Source organism: Schistocerca nitens, chromosome 9 (genome assembly GCF_023898315.1).
Source record: "Schistocerca nitens isolate TAMUIC-IGC-003100 chromosome 9, iqSchNite1.1, whole genome shotgun sequence".
Lineage (NCBI taxonomy): Eukaryota > Metazoa > Arthropoda > Insecta > Orthoptera > Acrididae > Schistocerca > Schistocerca nitens.
The window spans coordinates 356,505,611-356,530,171 of record NC_064622.1 but is presented as its reverse complement, the minus strand read 5'-3'; the positions used below and the strand labels follow the sequence as shown (position 1 = coordinate 356,530,171).

Genomic DNA, 24,561 nt, shown 5'->3' with positions numbered 1-24,561 from the left:
ATTGTACCAACAGCTGCTTCAATCGGGTTTCTTAATTCAGGGAGGTCTGCTGGTAGCGGAGGCACGTACACACGATCCTTGATGAAGCCCCAAAGGAAAAAAATAGCATGGCGTTAGGTCGGGTGAACGTGGATGCCATGCAAAGCAAGCCCTGTAATTGGGCCCCTTGTGATCTATCCAGGGCTTGGGTACAGTGAAGTTCAACCAATCGCGTACTTTGCTATGCCAGTGAGGTGGCGCACCATCTTGCTGGAAAATGAAGTTCTCTGGTTTATCTTCTTCCAACAGAGGGAAGAGCTATTGCTCCAGTGTATCAAGGTAAGAAGTGCCAGTTACAGAAGGTTCACCAAAAAAGAAAGCCCCATAAACTTTCCACTGGGATACGGCACAAAAAAACAGTCACTTTAGGCGACTCTCGTTGCATTTGTACCATCTTGTGAGGATTTTCTGCGCCCCAGATGTGCACATTATGAGAGTTAACATGTCCACTAAGGTGAAAGGTCGATTCTTCACTGAAGACAACATGATCAAGGAAATCTTCATAGTCATAAAACAACATTTCATTTGCGAAGTTGGCACATAATACATGGTCTGCAGGCTTTAGAGCCTGTAATTATTGTAAACGGTACAGACGTAGTTGTACGCGTTTTCTTAAAACTTTCTAGTCAGTCCACATAGGAACTTGTAATTCACGACTAGCCTTCCGGACTGATTTCTTTGAGCTACGAGTGAACGACTCTCTCACTCGCTCAACAGTCTCTTCACTAACTCTTAGTCGTCCTGTGCTCTTCCCTTTACAAAGGCAGCTGATATCTTCAAATTGATGATAACATCTACGAATGTTATTATTACTTGGAGGATCACAACTGAACTTCAGCTGGAACGCACATTTCACAGTAACTACAGATTCGGTCTTTGCAAACTGCGAAACACAAAACGCTTTCTGTTCACTAGTCACCATCTTTACTACTACCGCTGTCTAGCGGACTGCGGTGGAAACATTGCGCGCTGCACATGCACACTGGTGCCAAACACAACTGTTTGAGTTGCTCTTTCATTTGACATATCATTTATAACTGTAAGTTTAATGTAATAAATATTAAAAAGCGTTAAAACCCTGATATTCAATTATAAACACACTGTATTTTAACCTGAGAATGTAGTGAGTAGTTACTGGTAAACACCTGCTTACTACATCTTAATATGTAAATCATAGTTTAAATCAAACCTTTATCCAATTACTTTGCCATAGTGCTTGTGCTTCAAAGTGTCTAGCTTTATCTATTCATGTCTCTAAGACCCTAACTATAAAGCTACACCCACGAAAACGATGATATTGACCATCGTAACTGTGTTAACATTATGATAATTGCTGCTGTAATAGCAACAATACCTAATAATAATAATTTATTGTCATTGTTACTACACTTGTTTGCCTCTCAACCTCAAGTAATTTTCCAAAGCAATACTATTTGCAACCTTAGGACAACATAAAAAGGTGTTAAATTTTCATATGTGACTTTAATGTTTCTTGCTGGTTCTGTGAGTAAGAAGAGGACCCAAATCCAAAAGCAAAGAGTTTGATCAAGTTGGACTTGAGATTTTTTTTCAATCACCTCTCACTTGTTTCAACTCTGCAATGATTTGTGAATATGAAAAACACCAAGCTGCATCATGGTTCAGCAAGCATCTTCATCTTTACATACAGGGCTATTACAAATGATTGAAGCGATTTCATAAATTCACTGTAGCTCCATTCATTGACATATGGTCACGACACACTACAGATACGTAAAAATACTCATAAAGTTTTGTTCGGCTGAAGCCGCACTTCAGGTTTCTGCCGCCAGAGCGCTCGAGAGCGCAGTGAGACAAAATGGCAACAGGAGCCGAGAAAGCGTATGTCGTGCTTGAAATGCACTCACATCAGTCAGTCATAACAGTGCAACGACACTTCAGGACGAAGTTCAACAAAGATCCACCAACTGCTAACTCCATTCGGCGATGGTATGCACAGCTTAAAGCTTCTGGATGCCTCTGTAAGGGGAAATCAACGGGTCGGCCTGCAGTGAGCGAAGAAACGGTTGAACGCGTGTGGGCAAGTTTCACGTGTAGCCCGCGGAAGTCGACGAATAAAGCAAGCAGGGAGCTAAACGTACCACAGCTGACGGTTTGGAAAATCTTACGGAAAAGGCTAAAGCAGAAGCCTTACCATTTACAATTGCTACAAGCCCTGACACCCGATGACAAAGTCAAACGCTTTGAATTTTCGGCGCGGTTGCAACAGCTCATGGAAGAGGATGCATTCAGTGCGAAACTTGTTTTCAGCGATGAAGCAACATTTTTTCTTAATGGTGAAGTGAACAGACACAATGTGCGAATCTGGGCGGTAGAGAATCCTCACGCATTCATGGAGCAAATTCGCAATTCACCAAAAGTTAACGTGTTTTGTGCAATCTCACGGTTTAAAGTTTACGGCCCCTTTTTCTTCTGCGAAAAAAACGTTACAGGACACGTGTATCTGGACATGCTGGAAAATTGGCTCATGCCACAACTGGAGACCGACAGCGCCGACTTCATCTTTCAACAGGATGGTGCTTCACCGCACTTCCATCATGATATTCGGCATTTCTTAAACAGGAGATTGGAAAACCAATGGATCGGTCGTGGTGGAGATCATGATCAGCAATTCATGTCATGGCCTCCATGCTCTCCTGACTTAACCCCATGCGATTTCTTTCTGTGGGGTTATGTGAAAGATTCAGTGTTTAAACCTCCTCTACCAAGAAACGTGCCAGAACTGCGAGCTCGCATCAACGATGCTTTCGAACTCATTGATGGGGACATGCTGCGCCGAGTGTGGGAGGAACTTGGTTATCGGCTTGATGTCTGCCAAATCACTAAAGGGGCACATATCGAACATTTGTGAATGCCTAAAAAAAGCTTTTTGAGTTTTTGTATGTGTGTGCAAAGCATTGTGAAAATATCTCAAATAATAAAGTTATTGTAGAGCTGTGAAATCGCTTCAATCATTTGTAATAACCCTGTAATTATTATAACCTGTATCCACTTCAATCTGTTTACTGCAGTCATTCACTGCACTTTTTATAGGATTGTTACATGCCATACTTCCCTCCATTACCACATGGCTGTTTCATGGTGCCTCAGCATATGTCCTGTCAACTGATCTTTTCTTTTACAAACGTTTTACCATAATTTCTTCTCTCCCCAATTTGATTCAATACCTCTTTACCAATTATCTGATACGTCCATCTAATCTTTACCATTCTACAGTAACATCACCTTTCCAAAAGACTCTATTCTGTTCTTGTCTGCATTGTTTACCGGCCATGTTCCAGTTTCCAATAAGGCAAGACATTTAACTATTTCTATTTCGCAGAAAAGTTTCAATTGCTATTATCGGTATGTATTTTATACTTTCTTTACTTCTGTCGATGTCGGTTACTCTGTTGCCCAAATAGAACTACTCGTCTACTGTTTTAGCCCCTTATTTCCTACTCTAATTCCACCAGCAGTAATTTATTTAATTCAGGTACATTTCATTATCCTTATTTTACTTTTGCTGATGTTCATCTAATAATTTCTTTTGGAGACATTAATCATTCCACTCAAATTCTCTTCGAAGTCCTTAACTGTCTCTGACAGATTACAGTCATTGGTAAACCTCAAAGCTTTTATTTTTTTCTCCCTGAACTCTTAATTTCCTTTCCAAATTTCTCTTTGGTTTCCTTTACTATGTGCTCAATTTACAGAATGAGTAACATCAGGGATAGGCTACAACCCTACCTCATTCCCTCATCAACCACTGGTCACCTCTCATGTTCTTTGACTCTTGTAACTGCATTCTGTTTTCTGTTCAAGTTGATATAATCTTTCATCCCTATACTTTACTCCTGCTACTTTTAGAATTACAAAGTGTGTATGCCGGTCAAGACTGTCAAAAGCTTACTCTAAATCTAAAAATGTTATAAATGAAGGTTTACCTTTCTTCAACCTATCTTCTAAGATAAGTCGTAGTGTTAGTATTTCTTCAAGGGTTCCTACATTAAACTGTCGATTCCCCTATAAATGACTAGGCAAGTCAGTCAAATGAAGGCAACAGGGTCATATCTACTGAAGTGCTGTGGTGTATAAACCAATATTCAACCTGAGAACAGTTTGACTTATGTGATTATTGATGCATTCTGATCTGTCCGCAAACTGAATTGCACACAAGAATTTCTGCTGCTACCTTTATGAACAATTTAGTGAATTGATACTTTTGATCACCATATCAACTATGTATGCAGATTATTTAATGGTGTGGGGAAATGGAGAAGGATAGCCACAAGGAAGAAGTGGAACAGTATTGTTTGAAATTTATTGCAAATAACTGTGAAATGACACTGATAGCATGGAATAAGTTGAGAGTAACAGCGGATATACGTAATAAAGGGCAAGTGCTAAAGAGAGTGAAAAATCTTCACGTACAATATGTGATCAAAAATATCCGGACAATATGTGATCAAAAATATCCGGACAACTGGCTGAAAATGACTTATACGTTCATGGCATCCTCCATCGGCAATGCTGGAATTCAATATGGTGTTGGCCCACCCTTAGCCTTGATTTCAGCTTCCACTCTCGCTGGCATATGTTCAATCAGGTGCTGGGAGGTTTCTTGGAGAATGGCAGACCATTCTTCATGGAGTGCTGCACTGAGGAGAGGTATCGATGTCGGTGGTGAGGCCTGGCACAAAGTCGCCATTCCAAAACATCCCAAAGGTGTTCTATAGGATTCAGGTCAGGACTCTGTGCAGGCCAGTCCATTACAGGGATGTTATTGTCGTGTAACCACTGTGCATTATGCATAGGTGCTCGATCGTGTTGAAAGATGCAATCGCCCTCCCCAAATTGCTCTTCAACAGTAGGAAGCAAGAAGGTTCTTAAGCCATCAATGTAGGCCTGTGCTGTGATAGTGCCTAGCAAAACAAGATGTGCAAGCCCTCTCCATGAAAAACACGACCATACCATAACATTACCGCCTCCGAATTTTACTGTTGGCAGTACACACGCTGGCAGATGACATTCACTGCACATTTGCCATACCCACACTCTGCCATCGGATCGCCGCATTGTGTACTGTGATTTGTCACTCCACACAACATTTTTCCACTGTTCAATCGTCCAATGTTTAAGCTCCTTACACCAAGCAAGGCATCATTTGGCATTCACCGGCATGATGTGTGGGTTATGAGCTGCCGCTTGACCATGAAATCCAAGTTTTCTCACCTCCCGCCTAACTGTCATAGTACTTGCAGTGGATCTTGATGCAGTTTGGAATTCCTGTGTGATGGTCTGGATAAATGCCTGCCTATTACACATTACAACCCTCTTCAACTGTCAGCGGCCTATCTCAGTCAACAGACAAGGTCTGCTTGTACGCTTTTCTGCTATACGTGTCCCTTCACGTTTCCACTTCACTATCACATTAGAAACAGTGAACCTAAGGATGTTTAGGAGTGTGGAAATCTCGCGCACGGAAGTATGACACAAGTGACACCCAATCACCTGACCACGTTCGAAGTCCGTGCATTCCGCAGAGTGCCTCATTCTGCTCTCTCACAATGTCTAATTACTACAGAGGTCCCTGATATGGAGTACCTGGCAGTAGGTGGCAGCACAATGCACCTAATATGAAAAACTTATCTTTTTGAGGGTGTCCGGATACTTTTGATCACATAGTGTATTTGGGAACATAATGGAAGACAGTGGGGTGCATGATGCAGAGATTAATGAAAGGAAAAAACAAACATGGATTTCTGCACGCTGTAAGGAGGATGGTTGGAGCTAGGATGTGCTACCAAAAAGCAAGCTAATGTTATACCAAGTATATTATCCTCCATTATTCATGTATGCATTAGAAATGCAGTTAATGAAGAACAGAATGCATAGGATACAGGCTTGCTAGACAAAATTTCAAAGAAAAATGATAGACTTACAGGAATGGACAGAGTAAGGAATGAGATAGAGTTATACTGTAAGAGAAGCCCATGCAAGAGGCCATAGAAGAAACAAAATTCAAGTAGTACGAGTATGTTGAAAGAATGAGGGTTGGCAAGATACAAAGAAGGTCTCATGAAATGATAACATGAGGCAAGAGACCTAGACGAAGTCCGAGAGATTGATCACGGCAGTGAAGGAATGGGTGAATAAGAGAGGAGAAGACTGCACAGTGTGTAGAGGGAAACATAGTTTGAAGACAGGAAAAGATGGACTGGTAGAGGCTGGAACTATACAGGAAGAAGGAGTAGATGATTATGATGTGCACCTTAGAAGTACAAGATAAAATTGCGAAAAATCCATTTTATCACAATCTAAATTAAAAAAAAAAAAAAAAAAAATAGAGCAGCAGTAGAAGCAGTGTGTAGAGCTTAAAATATATATATATATATATATATATATATAACAGAGGGAAACATTCCACGTGGAAAAAATATATCTAAAAAGAAAGATGATGAGACTTACCAAACAAAAGCGCTGGCAGGTCGATAGACGCACAAACAAACACAAATATACACACAAAATTCAAGCTTTCGCAACAAACTGTTGCCTCATCAGGAAAGAGGGAAGGAGAGGGAAAGACGAAAGGATGTGGGTTTTAAGGGAGAGGGTAAGGAGTCATTCCAATCCCGGGAGCGGAAAGACTTACCTTAGGGGGAAAAAAGGACAGGTATACACTCGCACACACACACATATCCATCCACACATACAGACACAAGCAGACATATATATATATATATATATATATATATATATATATATATATATATATGATTAATGGAAAATCTCATATAAAGATGTGAAACAAATACTAACAAAGAGATAAGAGGGGCTGGCCAGTACTTACCTCAGCTCAGTACAGCCGATAGATAAAAAAAAAAAAAGAACCAAAAATTTAAAAATTTACGTTGTAGCTTTCGGAACAAATGTTCCTTCATCAGGGAGGAGAGAGGGGAAAGAAAGGGAAGAAGGGAAAGTAGATTCAGTTACTCAAAACCCAGGTTATGAAGCAACAGGGAAAGGAAAACAGGGAGGGTAGCAAGGATGGAGGCATGGTTGTCAGAGGGAAGCCATATATAACTCCTTACCCTCTCCCTTAAAACCCACATCCTTTCATCTTTCCCTCTCCTTCCCTCTTTCCTGATGAGGCAACAGTTTGTTGCAAAAGCTTGAATTTTGTGTGTATGTTTGTGTTTGTTTGTGTGTCTATCGACATGCCAGCGCTTTCGTTTGGTAAGTCACATCATCTTTGTATATGACAAAAATATATTAAAAACAAAGATTCCATGACTTACCAAACGGGAAAGCGCTGGTAGAAAGACACAATAAAAAAACACACAAACACACACACAGAATTTCAAGCTTTCGCAACCAACGGTTGCTTCGTCAGGAAAGAGGGAAGGAGAGGGAAAAACGAAAGGATGTGGGTTTTAAGGGAAATGGTAAGGAGTCATTCCAATCCCGGGAGCAGAAAGACTTACCTTTTTTCCCCCTAAGGTAAGTCTTTCCGCTCCCGGGATTGGAATGACTCCTTACCCTCTCCCTTAAAACCCACATTCTTTCGTCTTTCCCTCTCCTTCCCTCTTTCCTGACGAAGCAACCGTTGGTTGCGAAAGCTTGAAATTCTGTGTGTGTGTTTGTGTGTTTTTTATTGTGTGTGTCTACCAGCACTTTCCCGTTTGATGATGTGACTTACCGAATGAAAGTGCTGGCAGGTCGACAGACACACAAACAAACACAAACATACACAAAATTCAAGCTATCGCAACAAACTGTTGCCTCATCAGGAAAGAGGGAAAGACGAAAGGATGTGGGTTTTAAGGGAGAGGGTAAGGAGTCATTCCAATCCCGGGAGCGGAAAGACTTACCTTAGGGGGAAAAAAGGATGGGTATACACTCGCACACACACACACACACACACACACACACACACACACACACACACACATATTCAGACACAAGCAGACATATTCAAAGACAAAGGGTTTGGGCAGAGATGTCAGTCGAGGCGGAAGCGCAGAGGCAAAGATGTTGTTGAATGACAGGTGAGGTATGAGTGGCGGCAACTTGAAATTAGCGGAGATTGAGGCCTGGTGGGAAACGGGAAGAGAGGATATATTGAAGAGCAAGTTCCCATCTCCGGAGTTCGGATAGGTTGGTGTTAGTGGGAAGTATCCAGATAACCCGGACAGTGTAACACTGTGCCAAGACGTGCTGGCCGTGCACCAAGGCATGTTTAGCCACAGGGTGATCCTCATTACCAATAAACACTGTCTGCCTGTGTCCATTTATGCGAATTGACAGTTTGTTGCTGGTCATTCCCACATAGAATGCGTCACAGTGTAGGCAGGTCAGTTGGTAAATCACGTGGGTGCTTTCACACGTGGCTCTGCCTTTGATCGTGTACACCTTCCGGGTTACAGGACTGGAGTAGGTGGTGGTGGGAGGGTGCATGGGACAGGTTTTACACCGGGGGCGGTCACAAGGGTAGGAGCCAGAGGGTAGGGAAGGCGGTTTGGGGATTTCATAGGGATGAACTAACAGGTTACGAAGATTAGGTGGACGGCGGAAAGACACTCTTGGTGGAGTGGGGAGGATTTCATCAAGGATGGATCTCATTTCAGGGCAGGATTTGAGGAAGTCGTATCCCTGCTGGAGAGCCACATTCAGAATCTGGTCCAGTCCCGGAAAGTATCCTGTCACAAGTGGGGCACTTTTGTGGTTCTTCTGTGGGAGGTTCTGGGTTTGAGGGGATGAGGAAGTGGCTCTGGTTATTTGCTTCTGTACCAGGTCGGGAGGGTAGTTGCGGGATGCGAAAGCTGTTGTCAGGTTGTTGGTGTAATGGTACAGGGATTCCGGACTGGAGCAGATTCGTTTGCCACGAAGACCTAGGCTGTAGGGAAGGGACCGTTTGATGTGGAATGGGTGGCAGCTGTCGTAATGGAGGTACTGTTGCTTGTTGGTGGATTTGATGTGGACGGACATGTGAAGCTGGCCATTGGACAGATGGAGGTCAACGTCAAGGAAAGTGGCATGGGATTTGGAGTAGGACCAGGTGAATCTGATGGAACCAAAGGAGTTGAGGTTGGAGAGGAAATTCTGGAGTTGTTCTTCACTGTGAGTCCAGATCATGAAGATGTCATCAATAAATCTGTACCAAACTTTGGGTTGACAGGCCTGGGTAACCAAGAAGGCTTCCTCTAAGCGACCCATGAATAGGTTGGCGTACGAGGGGGCCATCCTGGTACCCATGGCTGTTCCCTTTAATTGTTGGTATGTCTGGCCATCAAAAGTGAAGAAGTTGTGGGTCAGGATGAAGCTGGCTAAGGTTGGTTTGTGTTTGTTTGTGTGTCTATCGACCTGCCAGCGCTTTCGTTTGGTAAGTCACATCATCTTTGTTTTTAGATATATTTTTCCCACGTGGAATGTTTCCCTCTATTATATATATATTTTATCATACACGTAATTTGTCCTGGTGATGTTCTTTTATTCAACATAATAGTTTTTAACTCCGAATTTTTATGTTGTGTAGTGAAAATAATTACATACTTCTTGTCCGATTCAAAAGTGTTTTCCTTGCAAAGGTTAAAGATGACTTAAAATACAATAAAAATAAGCCAAAAGGGTTGATAACTAACAGCAGGAAGAAGCTGCAATTTTCTCTCTTCTGCTAAAGAAAGGGTCTCCTAGTTCCAGCAACTTTATGGCTTTCTGTGGTTTGCATCTGTTGCCACTTAGTGAGCAGACTTTTCTCTGTCCCTGTTATAATCTTTTTCAGTTTACTGATCATTTTAATTTATGAAAATATTTTTACTGTTACAAGCAATGGAAAATGTGGGATTGCTGTGTACAAATGCGAGATGAGTTGGTGACTCTTCGTTCACAGCTTCAGGCTGTGTTGGTTACCGTCACACAGCCTGAGGCTGCTGCCAAAGGGCATGTGGGGGGTCGGATCCAGGGACGCATGGGACGTTGAGCACGTCCCATGTGTACCCCGATCGGCCCACTGCTGTGGCTGCCCCAGGTGCTGCCTGTATTGAGGCTGACCTCTCACCTGCGGTTGAGTGGGAGATCATCATCATTCCGAAGTCTGGCAGGCAGTGAAAGACTTTCCGAGGGGCCGATAGTACGGCCTCCCCGGTTCATTTGACGAACAGGTTTCAGGTGTTATCTGTGGCTGATGAAGTCTCTAAGCCAGAAGCAGTCGTCCACCCTGTTCCAGAGGAAGCTTCTCAACCTGCAAGGTCTGGGCATTCACAGAGGGTGGGTTTGCTGGTAGTTGGGGAGCCCCAACGTTAAGCACATAATGGGGCCCCTTAGGAACATGGCTGCCAAGGAGGGAAAGGAAGCCAGTGTGCACTCCGCGGGGTGGGGGGGTCATTCTGGATGAGGAGAGGGTGCTTCCGGATGCCATGAAGAATACAGGGTGCAACCAACTGCAGGTTGTGGCTCATGTCGATACCAAAGACGAGTATTGCTTTGGATCAGAGGAGATTCTCTCTGGTTTCGGGCGGCTAGCAGAAATGGTAAAGACTGTCAGTCATGCTTGTGAGATTAAGGCGGAGCACACCATCTGAAGCATCATCAATAAAACCGACTGTGGTGCTTTGGTGCAGAGCCAAGTGAAGTGTCTGAATCAGAGGGTGGAGTCGCCTACACACAGGAAAAGGCTACACGGGTAGTGGGGGCTGTGTGGAAGGGACTGGGCGGTTTTTTACGTTAGAGATTCTCAGGGAACCACACAAAGGATGTCCGTCTAAAAGGGGGCAGGTAAAACAAGTAAGGTAGTTGTAGAAACGATCGGTATTGTAGTTGTAAATTGTCTAAGCTGTATTGGGAAAGAACCAGAGCTCCAAGCCCTAATACAGCACTGAAGCTCAAATAGTTATAGGTACAGAAAGCTGGCTAAAGTCGGAAATAAGTTTGGACGACATTTTTTCAAATGATCTAACAGAGTTCAGAAAGGATAAATTAAATACATTTGGCAGTGGAATATTTATTGCTGTCAGAAGTAGTTTACCTTGTAGTGAAATTGAAGTCGATAAGTCCTGTGTAATAGTATGGGTAGAGGTTATACCTGACAATCGGACTAAACTATTAATTGGATTGTTTTACTGACCCCCCCAACTCTGAAGATATAGTTGCTGAACAGTTCAAATAAAACTTGAGTCTCATTTCAAATAGCCGGCCGAAGTGGCCGTGCGGTTAAAGGCGCTGCAGTCTGGAACCGCAAGACCGCTACGGTCGCAGGTTCGAATCCTGCCTCGGGCATGGATGTTTGTGATGTCCTTAGGTTAGTTAGGTTTAACTAGTTCTAAGTTCTAGGGGACTAATGACCTCAGCAGTTGAGTCCCATAGTACTCAGAGCCATTTGAACCATTTTTTTCAAATAGGTACCCCATTCATACAATTATAGTTGGTGGCGACTTCAATCTACCCTCAATAGGCTGGAAAAATTATACGTTTAAAGCCAGCGGCAGGCATATAATGTGATCCGAAATTGTAATGAATGCTTTCACAGAAAATTATTTTGAACAATTAGTTCACGAGCCCACTAGAAGCGTAAATGGTTGTGAAAGCATTCTTGACCTCTTAGCAACAAATAATTCTGGACAAATAGGGAGTATTGTGACAAATACAGAGGTTAGCAACCACAAGGCAGTTGCTGCTAGGTTGAGTACCATAACACCTACAACCATCAAAAATAAATGCAAAGTACATCTACTATTTAAAAAAGCTGATAAAAATGCTCTTAACACCTTTTTAAGAGAGAGCCTTCACTCCTCCTGATCTGATCATGTAAGTGTAGAAAAGATGTGGAGTGATTTGAAAGAGATAGTATCAATGGCAATTGAGAGATATATACCACATAACTTAATAAGTGATGGTACTGGTACCCCATGGCACACAAAATGGGGGTCAGAGCACTGTTGCAGAAGCAATGAAAAAAGCATGCCAAATTTAAAAGAACACAAAATCCCCAAGATTGGCAAAGTTTTGCAGAATTTCAAAACATAGCGTGTACTTCAATGTGAGAAGGATTTAATAATTACCACAACAAAATTCTGTCTTGGAATCTGGCTGGTCATACTTATAAAGCACGCCAGTGGCAAGACACAATGAATACCTTCACTGCATGATAACAACAGTGAAGTCACTAATGACAGTGCCACTATAGCAGAATTATTAAACATGGGTTTCCAGAACTCCTTCACAAAAGATGACAAAGTAAATATTCCTGAATTCCAATCAAGAACAACTGCCAAGTTGACAATTACAGAAGTAGATATCCTCAGTGTAGCAAAGCAGCTTAAATCACTTAATAAAAGCAAGGACTCCGGTCCAGATTGTATACCAGTCAGGTTTCTTTCAGAGTATCCTGATACAAGAGCTCCATATTTAGCAGTTATATACAACTGCTCGCTTGAAGAAAGATCCGTACCTTAAGGCTGGAAAATTGCTCACGTCACACCAATACTCAAAAAGGGAAGTAGGTATAATCTGTTGAATTACATGCCATATCACTAATGTCGATTTGCAGTAGGGTTTTGGAACATGTACTGTGCTCTAAAATTATGAAGTATCTCAAAGAAAACAATTTATTGACACATAGTCAGCACGGATTCAGAAAATATCATTCTTGTGAAACACAACTAGCTCTTTATACTCATGAAGTAATAAGTGCTATAGACAGGGGATGTCAAATTGATTCCATGTTTTTAGATTTCTAGAAGGCTTTCGACACCATTCCTCACAAGCGTCTTATAACCAAACTGCGTGCCTATGGAGTATCGCCTCAGTTGTGCGACTGGATTCGTGATTTCCAGTCAGAAAGGTCACAGTTCGTAGTAATAGATGGAAAGTCTTCGAGTAAAACAGAAGTAATATCTGGCGTTCCCCAAGGAAGTGTTATAGGCCCTCCATTGTTCCTAATCTACAGGGTGATTCAAAAAGAATACCACAACTTTAAAAATTTGTATTTAATGAAAGAAACCTAATATAACCTTCTGTTATACATCATTACAAAAAGTATTTAAAAAGGTTTTTTTTTTCACTCAAAAACAAGTTCAGAGATGTTCAATATGGCCCCCTCCAGACACACGAGCAATATCAACCCGATACTCCAACTCGTTCCACACTCTCTGTAGCATATCAGGCGTAACAGTTTGGATAGCTGCTGTTATTTCTCGTTTCAAATCATCAATGGTGGTTGGGAGAGGTGGCCGAAACACCATATCCTTAACATACCCCCATAAGAAAAAAATCGCAGGGGGTAAGATCAGGGCTTCTTGGAGGCCAGTGATGAAGTGCTCTGTCACGGGCTGCCTGGCGGCCGATCCATCGCCTCGGGTAGTTGACGTTCAGGTTTCATAACTAACCTTTTTCGTAGGACTCTCCATACAGTTGATTGTGGAATTTGCAGCTCTCTGCGAGTCGATTTTCCTGGGCTGCGAACAAATGCTTGCTGGATGCGTGCTACATTTTCATCACTCGTTCTCGGCCGTCCAGAACTTTTCCCTTTGCACAAACACCCATTCTCTGTAAACTTTATACCAACGTTTAATACACCACCTATCAGGAGGTTTAACACCATACTTCGTTGGAAATGCACGCTGAACAACTGTCGTCGATTCACTTCTGCCGTACTCAATAACACAAAAAGCTTTCTGTTGAGCGGTCGCCATCTTAGCATCAACTGATGCTGACGCCTAGTCAACAGCGCCTCAAGCGAACAAATGTACAACTAAATGAAACTTTATAGCTCCCTTAATTCGCCGACAGATAGTGCTTAGCTCTGCCTTTTGTCGTTGCAGAGTTTTAAATTCCTAAAGTTGTGGTATTCTTTTTGAATCACCCTGTATATTAATGACATAGGAGACAATCTGAGTAGCCATCTTAGATTGTTTGCAGATGATGCTGTCGTTTACCACCTTGTAAAGTCATCGGACGACCACAACAAATTGCTAAATGATTTAGATAAGATATCTGCATGGTATGAAAAATGGCAATCGACCCTGAATAAAAAAAAGTGTGAAGTTATTCACAAGAGTACTAAAAGAAATCCGCTAAATTTCGATTACGCGATAAGTCACACAAATCTGAAGGCTGTAAATTCAACTAAATACTTAGTGATAACAATTACAGATAACCAAATTGGAACGATCACATAGATAATGTTGTGTGTAGAGCAAACCAAAGACTGCGAAACACTGGCAGAACACTTAGAACATGCAACAGTTATACTAAAGAGACTGCTTACACCACACTTGTCCGCCCTATTCTGGAGTATTGCTGTGCAGTGAGGAATCTGCATCAGTTGGGACTGACAGACGACACTGAAAAAATTCAAAGAAGGGCAGCTCGTTTTGTATTATCACAAAATAGGGGAGATAGTGCATACAGACATGATATGTGGCAATTATTAAAACAAATGTATTTTCCATTGCGACGGACTCTTCTCATGAAATTTCAATCACCAGTTTTATCTTTTGATTGCCAAAACATTCTGTTGGCGTCCACCTACATTGGGAGAAATGATCATCACAATAAAATAAGAGAAATCAGGACTCAGAACAGAAAAATTTAAGTGCTCGTTTTTCCTGCGCACTGTTTGAGAGTGGAACAGTAGAGAGACAGCTTAAAGGTGGTTCACTGAACCCTCTAACAGGCACTTTATTGTGAACAGCAGAGTAATCACATAGATGTAGATGGGAATAACAACAACATGAACTCATTTTGTTTCTACTGTTACACAAGTACATCCATAAATCATTGCCAATTTGACATTTATGCATAAAACTCCATCATCCAAAATAGCCTGTACGCAACCTATTTAAATATGGATTACATTAAAATGCCCGTGAATTGTCTTTTATTCATATCATAATGATACACTGCGCAAAATAAATTAAATTTAACAAAGAAATATAACTAAGTGCCAGTATATATTGTGCCCAAAAGACACCTTACTATTATGTAACACAAATATTTTAATGAACTGAGCATGATGATTCACATCAACTTTCTCTACGAATCAGAGGATGGGTAATAATTATGAGTATGATGTTGGTATTGGGGCACTCGATGGCAGTGTCACCAGTTCCCTTGCTGAACATGGCTGTACGTTTTACGTAAAGTCTCTCCTAGTAAATAATGTTACAATGATGATGTACCAGCAAAATAGATTAGGAGCTTTTTTGAGAATCTCTGACAATGTAAATGCTTGAGAAGGTATGAGGAGGGTGCCAATCACCCCCCCCCCCCTCCCCAAGCAATAACCATCACCAAAGACCAATGCTAACAGTGTCCAACTCAATGCTGTCTCAAGAAAACATTATATCGGATGGGTGAGTCAAAAATAAGTGAAATGTTAATTTTTAATTTTTTGAAATCTGAAATATTAAACAGATTAAAGCAAAGATATGAGAGTCTATCTGATTGTTAAATATAATGAAACGGGAAAGATCCAATAATATCGATTTTGAAATCTGCACCCATGGGCTATGGAAGGAACATCACCACTTCCTAAAAAAGTTTAAAATCCTTGCTACACATGTACACAAGCCATAACACAATGGATTTACGTTCACTCTAAAAGTAATGTTCTATTAAATACAGTAAACTGCTTTATTTTGAATGAGTTTTTATAGACGTGGGGGTTAGAAACCAGTTTCTGATTCAAAATATTAGCCACAAGTTCGTGCCTCACAGAATTAAGTTGCTCATACACAAGAATCATCACACTTTAATGATGAAATATCACAGTAAGTGCAATTTACCTTTCTCCCTGGTGAGCTGAAGGAAATCCTTTTCCACATCACAAATTTCATCTAGTTTTTCCAGCAAAGGTGATAGTTTATCGCTCAAGTTATCTATTTTGTCCTGAGTTACTGCCAGACGACTCTCTGCCTCTTGTAAATCCTTCTTTTTTGAAACAGTCTCATCTTTTATCTCTTGTTGTGATTTCAGAAGTTTCTCATCAGTGCTGATTTCTGCTTGTGATTCACAGCCACATAAAAAAAAGCAATACATAATAAATAAATTTGATTTTCACAGAGCAAATTGCTTACAAATTAGTTGAATTTCAGCTTCACAATCCCTACAAAACCACATGAATGGAACTAAAGAATATTTATACAGTCAACTTTGACAAAATAACTGTTTGAATTTATCATGAATGTTTTCATCAGATGGTACTGATGTCTGACGCATAGGCACACTTCACATCAAAGAGACTTTATTGTTCAAGCACTGCTCTCTTTTTAGTTTGTGTACACGCTGTCAGACAAACAACCAAACATGTGCCCAACACACATCCATCCGAGGTACCCATGGGTTGGCGTGTTAGAGCACGTGCGTGGTTGTGTGTGAGAGAGCAACAAAAACCCTGAAGAATTTTAGCTACATATATTAATTTAACAGAATACTTAGCTCAGATGACAACTGACTGACCTGTATTTACTGCTTTCCTAAGATCTCTGATGTGTTCCAAACATTTATTAAGTTTTGTTGCATCAAATATGGAATCAAACTTCTCCTTGAGTTTCTTTCCCTCATCCATTGGCCTACAAACACAAAAAAAATTTTTTTTAAACTTTCCTCATAATGCAGTACCTCAGAGATGTATCAACAGTCTAGATATATACTGACCAGTTAGAATCTTCTTGATGGCAAAATATAACATTGCTCAGAACAGCTTTTGATACACCGAAAACATGAGACATTTCTAAATTTACATCAATGCACCTTCCACCAACCTGTACAACCTGTGAAGAAAAGCATATGGTTGACATGCAATATGATAAACAAACTAATTTAATGATAAAGTAAGAAGAGTCTCAGTAATGTTGAAAATATAAACAGTGCATCAAGCAGAGTGAAAAGAACACATATTTCCCTCTTTTTCTTACCTGAGACTATACTTGCAGAGACATTAAATGGAAAGTTGCAAAATGTCAACATCTGGCACTTCAGATTCCCATGAAAAGTACATTTATGACAGACAGCCAGGACTACAAAAACACAGATTGTTGCATTTTTTTGGTATTCATTGAGAGTAAGGCAAATTGTCCTGTGCTTGCAACACAGATAGCACTGGCATCAATGAAATATTGTTTTTGTTGTGCTGTTACATGTCTCACAATCAATTATCATCTGAACTGTAGAGTAATTTTTTGAAAAAGTTGTTTTGCGAGAATTTCATTTGACTGGATAAACTGGAGTAATATCCCAATGTAAAGTTCTTTTTTTTTTGTCACCAATGAAAATTCTTGTAGAGTGGCAAACATTTATTACCAACCTGTTAATCAGTTTTAAACAGTTGAGAACTGGGAGACTGAATTCACATGTAGCTGTACGTAATTTTTAAGATGACCCACACGAAGGATGCTCCATACAATATTGGATGATCTACAATAAATGGTGTATGAACTAGTTCTCATAGGCATAATGTTGGAAAGAGATTGTACCTGACTGATCAGTAACAACAAAACATTTTCCCATGACAAAATCATGTTTTTTTAAAAACGAAGGGACGTGTTAACTCTCTGATGAAATTCACATTTTCATCATTTGGTTCGCAGATGACTAAAACTGTTAATGCAGCACACCATACAGACTGTATTGCAAAACCATATAATGTATAATCATGGCAAGAAGTGAAATGACAAAAACTTTCTTTAGGCTTCACTTTGTTAGATCAGTTACAACCTTTTATATGTTCACTTTTTACAGTATTCAATAAACACGACTTACTGAAGATGATACAGAGGTGCCGAAACGTTTTGATAAAAAGATAAAACAGTGTTTTTGTGTAAAAGCAGAACCTAAAACTTACCTGTACGATTTACTCTCTTAATTAGTTAGATTTTTGCTTGACAACTTACAGTAAAACAGGGAACTGTCAAAAACTAGAACTAAGAGGAAAAATAAAGCAAATGTGGCTGGGTGGTCAAAGAATAATACATATGTTCTCAAACACTGCCAGAATTATGCTTTGAGGAATGAAATAGTGAAGGCAGCAGAGGATAAAGTACGTAAAAAGACGAGGGCTACTAGAAATCCTTGGGTAACAGAAGAAATACTGAACTTAATTGATGAAAGGAGAAAATATAAAAATGCAGTAAATGAAGCAGGCAAAAAGGAATACAAACGTCTCAAAAATGAGAGCGACAGGAAGTGCAAAATGGCTAAGCAGGGATGGCTAGAGGACAAATGTAAGGATGTAGAGGCTTATCTCACCAGGGGTAAGATAGATACTGTCTACAGGAAAATTAAAGAGACCTTTGGAGAAAAGAGAACCATTTGTATGAATATCAAGAGCTCAGATGGAAACCCAGTTCTAAGCAAAGAAAGGAAAGCAGAAAGATGGATGGAGTATATAGAGGGTCTATACAAGGGCGATATACTTGAGGAGAATATTATGGAAATGGAAGAGGATGTAGATGAAGATGAAAGGGGAGATATGACACTGCATGAAGAGTTTGACAGAGCACTGAAAGACCTGAGTTGAAAGAAGGCCCCGGGAGTAGACAACATTCCATTAGAACTACTGACGGCCTTGGGAGAGCCAGTCCTGACAAAACTCTACCATCTGGTGAGCAAGATATATGAGACAGGCAAAATACCCTCAGACTTCAAGAAGAATATAATAATTCCAATCCCAAAGAAAGCAGATGTTGACAGATGCGAAAATTACCGAACTATCAGTTTAATAAGTCACGGCTGCAAAATACTAACCCAAATTCTTTACTGACGAATGGAAAAACTGGTAGAAGCCGACCTCGGGAAGACCAGTTTGGATTCCATAGAAATATTGGTACACGTGAGGCAATAGTGACCCTTAGAAGAGAGATCATGGAAAGGCAAACATACATTTCTAGCATTTGTAGACTTAGAGAAAGTTTTTGAAAATGTGGACTGGAATACTCTCTTTCAAAGTCTGAAGGTGGCAGGGCTAAAATACAGGGAGCGAAAGGCTATTTACAATTTGTACAGAAACCAGATGGCAGTTATAAGAGTCGAGGGACATGCAAGGGAAGCAGTGGTTGGGAAGAGAGTGAGACAGGGTTGTAGCCTTTCCCCGATGTTATTCAATCTGTATATTGAGCAAGCAGTGAAGGAAACAAAAGAAAAATTCGGAGTAGGTATTAAAATCCATGGAGAAGAAATAAAAACTTTGAGGTTTGCCGATGACATTTTAATTCTGTCAGAGACAGCCAAGGACTTGGAAGAGCAGTTGAACTGAATGGATAATGTCTTGAAAGGAGGATATAAGATGAACATCAACAAAAGCAAAACGAGGATAATGGAATGTAGTCGAATTAAGTCAGGTGATGCTGAGGGAATTAGATTAGGAAATGAGACACTTAAAGTAGTAAAAGGAGTTTTGCTACTTGGGGAGCAAAGTAACTGACGATGGTCAAAGTAGAGAGGATAAAAAATGTAGACTGGTAATGGCAAGGAAAGCGTTTCTGAAGAAGAGGAATTTGTTAACATCGAGTATAGATTTAAGTGTCAGGTAGTCGTTTCTGAAAGTATTTGTATGGAGTGTAGCCATGTATGGAAGTGAAACATGGACGATAACCAGTTTGGACAAGAAGAGAATAGAAGCTTTCGAAATGTGGTGCTACAGAAGAATGCTGAAGATTAGATGGGTAGATCACATAACTAATGAGGTGTTGAATAGGATTGGGGAGAAGAGAAGTTTGTGGCACAACTTGATTAGAAGAAGGGATCGGTTGGTAGGACATGTTTTGAGGCATCAAGGGATCACAAATTTAGCATTGGAGGGCAGCGTGGAGGGTAAAAATCATAGAGGGAGACCAAGAGATGAATACACTAAGCACATTCAGAAAGATGTAGGTTGCAGTAGTTACTGGGAGATGAAGAAGCTTGCACAGGATAGAGTAGCATGGAGAGCTGGATCAAACTAGTCTCAGGACTGAAGACCACAACAACAACAACAACAACAACAATAGCCAGCAGCTCAACAGAACGCACTCCTATTTGTTTGACCCTTTGTCAGCTTCCAGGAGAAAAACCCCCAAAGGTTTTTAATCATTCTCAATATATGGATGGCGAGCTGTCCTGACAGTCTATTGGTTGGCATCCATCACTATCATTAATGGTGCATTATGGATTGGATGGAGTACGAGGGTTGCTTTTGCAAACTACCCCATAACTTTTCACAGGCTTCCTGCATCATGGGTATGTGGCAGGACTTGCCTGCCAGTAGCGTTATTACCTGCCAGTGCGTATGCCACGGTCACATGCATCTCTGCTGCTCCTGGTAGGCGATGTCAGTAACAGTTGACAAATATTTTTAATTGCTGTTAGTACCGGCAGCTGACAGAGTATGACTGAGAAAAGTCACCTGTTTTTCAAGTAGAACACATTTTGCCCGATTTATTATCAAGCTATATTTATGTATTCTGTCAAACAGTGCCTCAAGATGCCCTGCACATAATTTTGCTGTCTCTGAAAATATCAAAATATCATCTTGGTAGACGAAGTAGAAATCTGAACCCCTCAGTACTTTGTTTGTAAACATCTCCCATGACTGAGCTGCATTCTTTGAACCAAATGACATGTCTAGATACCTGAGGAGACCAAAAGCCATAATTACAGCCATCTTGGGAATATCTTCATTTGCGATCGGAATCTAGTTATAAGTTTCCTTGCAGTCCACCATGCTAAAAATTATAGCTCCGACTAAAATATTCATGAAATCCCTTAGGTAAGGTATGGGAAAACATTGGGGATTTTTCATGCATTTAGAATCTCACAGGGCCTCCTGCTACAGACTTTCTTGTCAAGTAAGTATAATGGTAATGCCCATTGGCTGTCAGACCTTCATATGATGCCCGCATGTAACATCTCTTCAAATTCTTTCTATGCTGCCAAGAAATGGTTAGGTGCTAGTCTCCTTGGCTATCGAGAGATTGGTGACCATTGTCATCTTAATGTGATCCACCTTGATTTGCAATACTTTCTGTACCTGGCCAAAAACTTCTTGTTTAGCTTCTGGACTAACTGAACTACTGGCTGAGGTGACAGGATTGTTAGCACTTCTGCCAGAGAACCTGTTACCACTTCACTGTCCAATATGATTTGTAACATATTTAGCTTTATTTCCAGTCCTTCGTGTTATATGAAGTCTGCACCTAATATCTGTTCACTAACATCTGCCTGTATGAAACTCCCCTTGGGTTGGGGGTAGGTATGGGGTTCAATGAAATACGAGTGGAACAGGAAGGTACAGAAAATCACATCTGAAAATATGTGAGGGTGACAAGGACGTGTAATCAATTTGGAGGTATAAGGATCATTACATTGTCAGGAAGAATGTGGGACACAAGATGCTGCACTAAAGACCATGCAGTCATGTAGCCAACTTGTAGTTGTGGACAGGTTTACATCGGTACCACAAAGAGAAGTGTGAACACCCGTCTTGTTGAACATAAGAGGAATTGCCGCCTGGGTCACACGGATAAATCGGCCGTAGCGGAACATGTTTACCAGGAAGGTGATCATGAAATGAAATCCAGCGAGACGAGCGTCATATCAAAAACCTCGCATTATTATGCACACTTGTATAGAGAGGCTATCGAGATTGATAAACATCGGAATAATTTTAACAGGAAAGATGAAGATGTTAAACTGGATAAAATTTGGATGTCAGCGTTGCACCGCAAGCGTGACGATCAATTACTTTCAATTGAAATGTTGGCATCACCAGAGATAATCTCACAGCCGACGCCACGTGATCGACTGTGGCGCCCTCTATACTGCTTATATAATCAGCGCTTCCTCAAGTTCTCTTCGCAGTTGGCCGCTTTACCTCTGAGGATGTCTCCCGCAGTCGGAGACGAAACGTCAGGAGAGAGTTTTATACTTCGACCACGGCCTATCAGCCCGGAAGTTTTAAGTGAAGACATCATTTCAGTTGTTATTTTGTTTGATGTTGACCTCATTTTGTTGTGATGCTGTAATACAAGTAATTAAATGCAATCTGGGAATCATCAGTCATCAATCAACTATATGCATGCAGTTTGCAAAAAACGAAACAAAAATCACAGTGAGGAAAAGCTCTCACAAAATAGGGTTGTCAAATCCGAAAATAGAGAAGCCAGACTCGGTATTATACTTGGCCAGACATTTCGCCCTAAAAGTTGGACTGTCCATTTTACAATAATACGAAAAGGATGGTTGCTATTCACCACACAGCAGAGATGCTGAATTGCTGACAGGCACAACAAAAACAGTCAGAAAATGAGCTTTGGGTAGGAGCGAATACAGCAGGGTGGGGCAGACTGGCATTGGCTGATTGGCACATTCTGCAGTACTTTCTTTGCCTTGCTTGTTCTGCATGTAGCGTGTCTGTGACAGTGTGTTAGACTCGTTCAGCCTCCAGATAAAAACATAGGACACAGGCATAAAAACAGTGTTGGTCCGTATATCTATGTATCCTTATTTCTCCTTACACTTATTCTTTGCACTTCTGTCATTACCTCAGAACAAGACTTAGTTGTGTGTTCTCTACTTCATCGCTAAAAAGACCAACAAAATCTGTGCATGCGGAACTTCTATATATTTTGCCACACAAGCGTAAAAAGCCATACATGTCTGGCTGAAGCCGACACCTGACAGTGCTGCACAGAAAAATAACTTAAAATTGTTAACTATTGAACAATGCAGATTATCATGACAAACGAGGTGTTAGACTAAGCAAAGCACAACAGGTGTCATCACTGAACGGCATATATTTATACATACTTTATTTATTACCTTATTATGTATTTTTAGTTATACAAATGTGTCAGAGCATTATATTCTTCACAATCACACAACAAATGAATACAATATTACATTTTTCATATCTGTCCATATGTAACCGCGCTACATTTGACCAGATTGTTAATTATTTTCTTTCATTTACATAAGAGTACATTCGGCCATTATTTAAAGCACTTGTAACTTAAAAATGGCATATTGTTCATAAGTTTTGATACCATCACTAGACTGAACATGAAAAGACTCAGCAATTGAGACGTCATGCTTACTATTTCCAGTCATGCTTACTATTTCATATGTTTTAACATTTATTTCTTTGTTATTGTGTATGTGTATGTGTAAGATCCATGTTTTAATTATGTATTTCTTCATTTTTATACATAGAAAATATAATTTACATTATTAAATTACATTACACTAATACTTGATCCGTAGAACACAAGTACAACATTTCTTAGTGATGTAGAATGTGTCAGTTTAATGTAAGTTTTCTTTACACAATAAAAATTCATTTATTAACTAGAAGAAGATGTTATTTAGTTCTTTTAATTTGTTTTTAAATGCTGATTGGCTATCTGTCAGACTTTTAATACTATTTGATAAATGACGAAAGATTTTTGTGGCAGAATGAGCAGCATAAAATTCACCCCTTTCTGTGCCGAGGTCAGATTTAATCCAGAATAGTGAAGATCATCCTTTCTTCTAGTGTTGTAGTTACGCACTTTGCTATTATTTTTGAACTGGGTTGGATTATTAATATGACCTTGAGTGGGCTCCAGCTATTATTTTGATTACACATTTTTGCGCAATGAATGCTTTTTCTCTTAGTGATGAATTGCTCTGAAATATGAAGCCATATGAAAGCAGTGAGTGAAAATAGACACAGTAGGCTAATGTACCAATATTTTTACCATTCAAATTCGCAATAACCTTAATAGCATAGGTAGCTGAAAGTAAACATTTCAGTAGATCATCAATATGTTTCCTCCAATTCTATTTCTCATCAATGCACGCACCCACAGATTTGAATATTTTGCCTTAGCAACAGACTTCTGTTCAAAGTCTATATTTATCAATGGTGTTATGCCATTTGCTGTACAGAACTGTATATACTGCATTTTCTCAAAATTTAATGAGAGAACCACTTAACCATTTGCAGAGAACCACTTAATAATTTTGTGAAAGAATTTATTTATATTTCCTCAGCTAATTCTTGCTTGTTGAGTGTGATTACTAGATTTGTATCATCAGCAAAAAGAATTAGCTTTGCATCTTTGTGAATACAAAGTGGCAAGTCATTAATACATATCAAGAACAATAAGGACCCAGGTTGAACCTTGTGGGATCCCAAGCTTAATACCTACCCCGTTTAAGCAATCTGCTGATTTTTGCACATTATGTGAACACTTTTTTTCAACCTTCTCTACTCTTCTAGTTAAATATGAATTTATCCATTTGTGCACTGTCCCATTAACACCACAACACTTAAGCTTGTCTAGAAGAGCTTCATGATTCACATAGTCCAAAGCCCTTGAGAGTTCACAAAAAATCCCAATGGGTGATATACGGTCATTCAAAGCACTTAATATTTGATTGGTGAAAGCGTATAAAGGTTTTTCTGTAGAAAAGCCTCTGAAAACCAAACTGACATCATGTTAGTACTTCATTTTTACAAATATGTGTAGCTACTCTTGAATACATTAC

At 40.2% G+C, this 24,561-nt stretch overlaps 1 protein-coding gene across 1 annotated transcript in view; it reads right to left on the bottom strand.

The window, feature by feature from the left end:
• LOC126203286 (DNA repair protein RAD50) overlaps positions 1–24,561 on the bottom strand; it is a 323,733-nt gene that overhangs the window by 225,690 nt on the left and 73,482 nt on the right. Inside the window, exons 3-5 of the mRNA XM_049937544.1 lie at positions 16,714–16,829; positions 16,516–16,628; positions 15,843–16,055 (exon numbers count right to left, since the gene is read on the bottom strand). Of these exons, the coding sequence (XP_049793501.1) occupies positions 15,843–16,055; positions 16,516–16,628; positions 16,714–16,829 (442 nt within the window). The remainder of the gene's footprint in view (positions 1–15,842; positions 16,056–16,515; positions 16,629–16,713; positions 16,830–24,561) is intronic.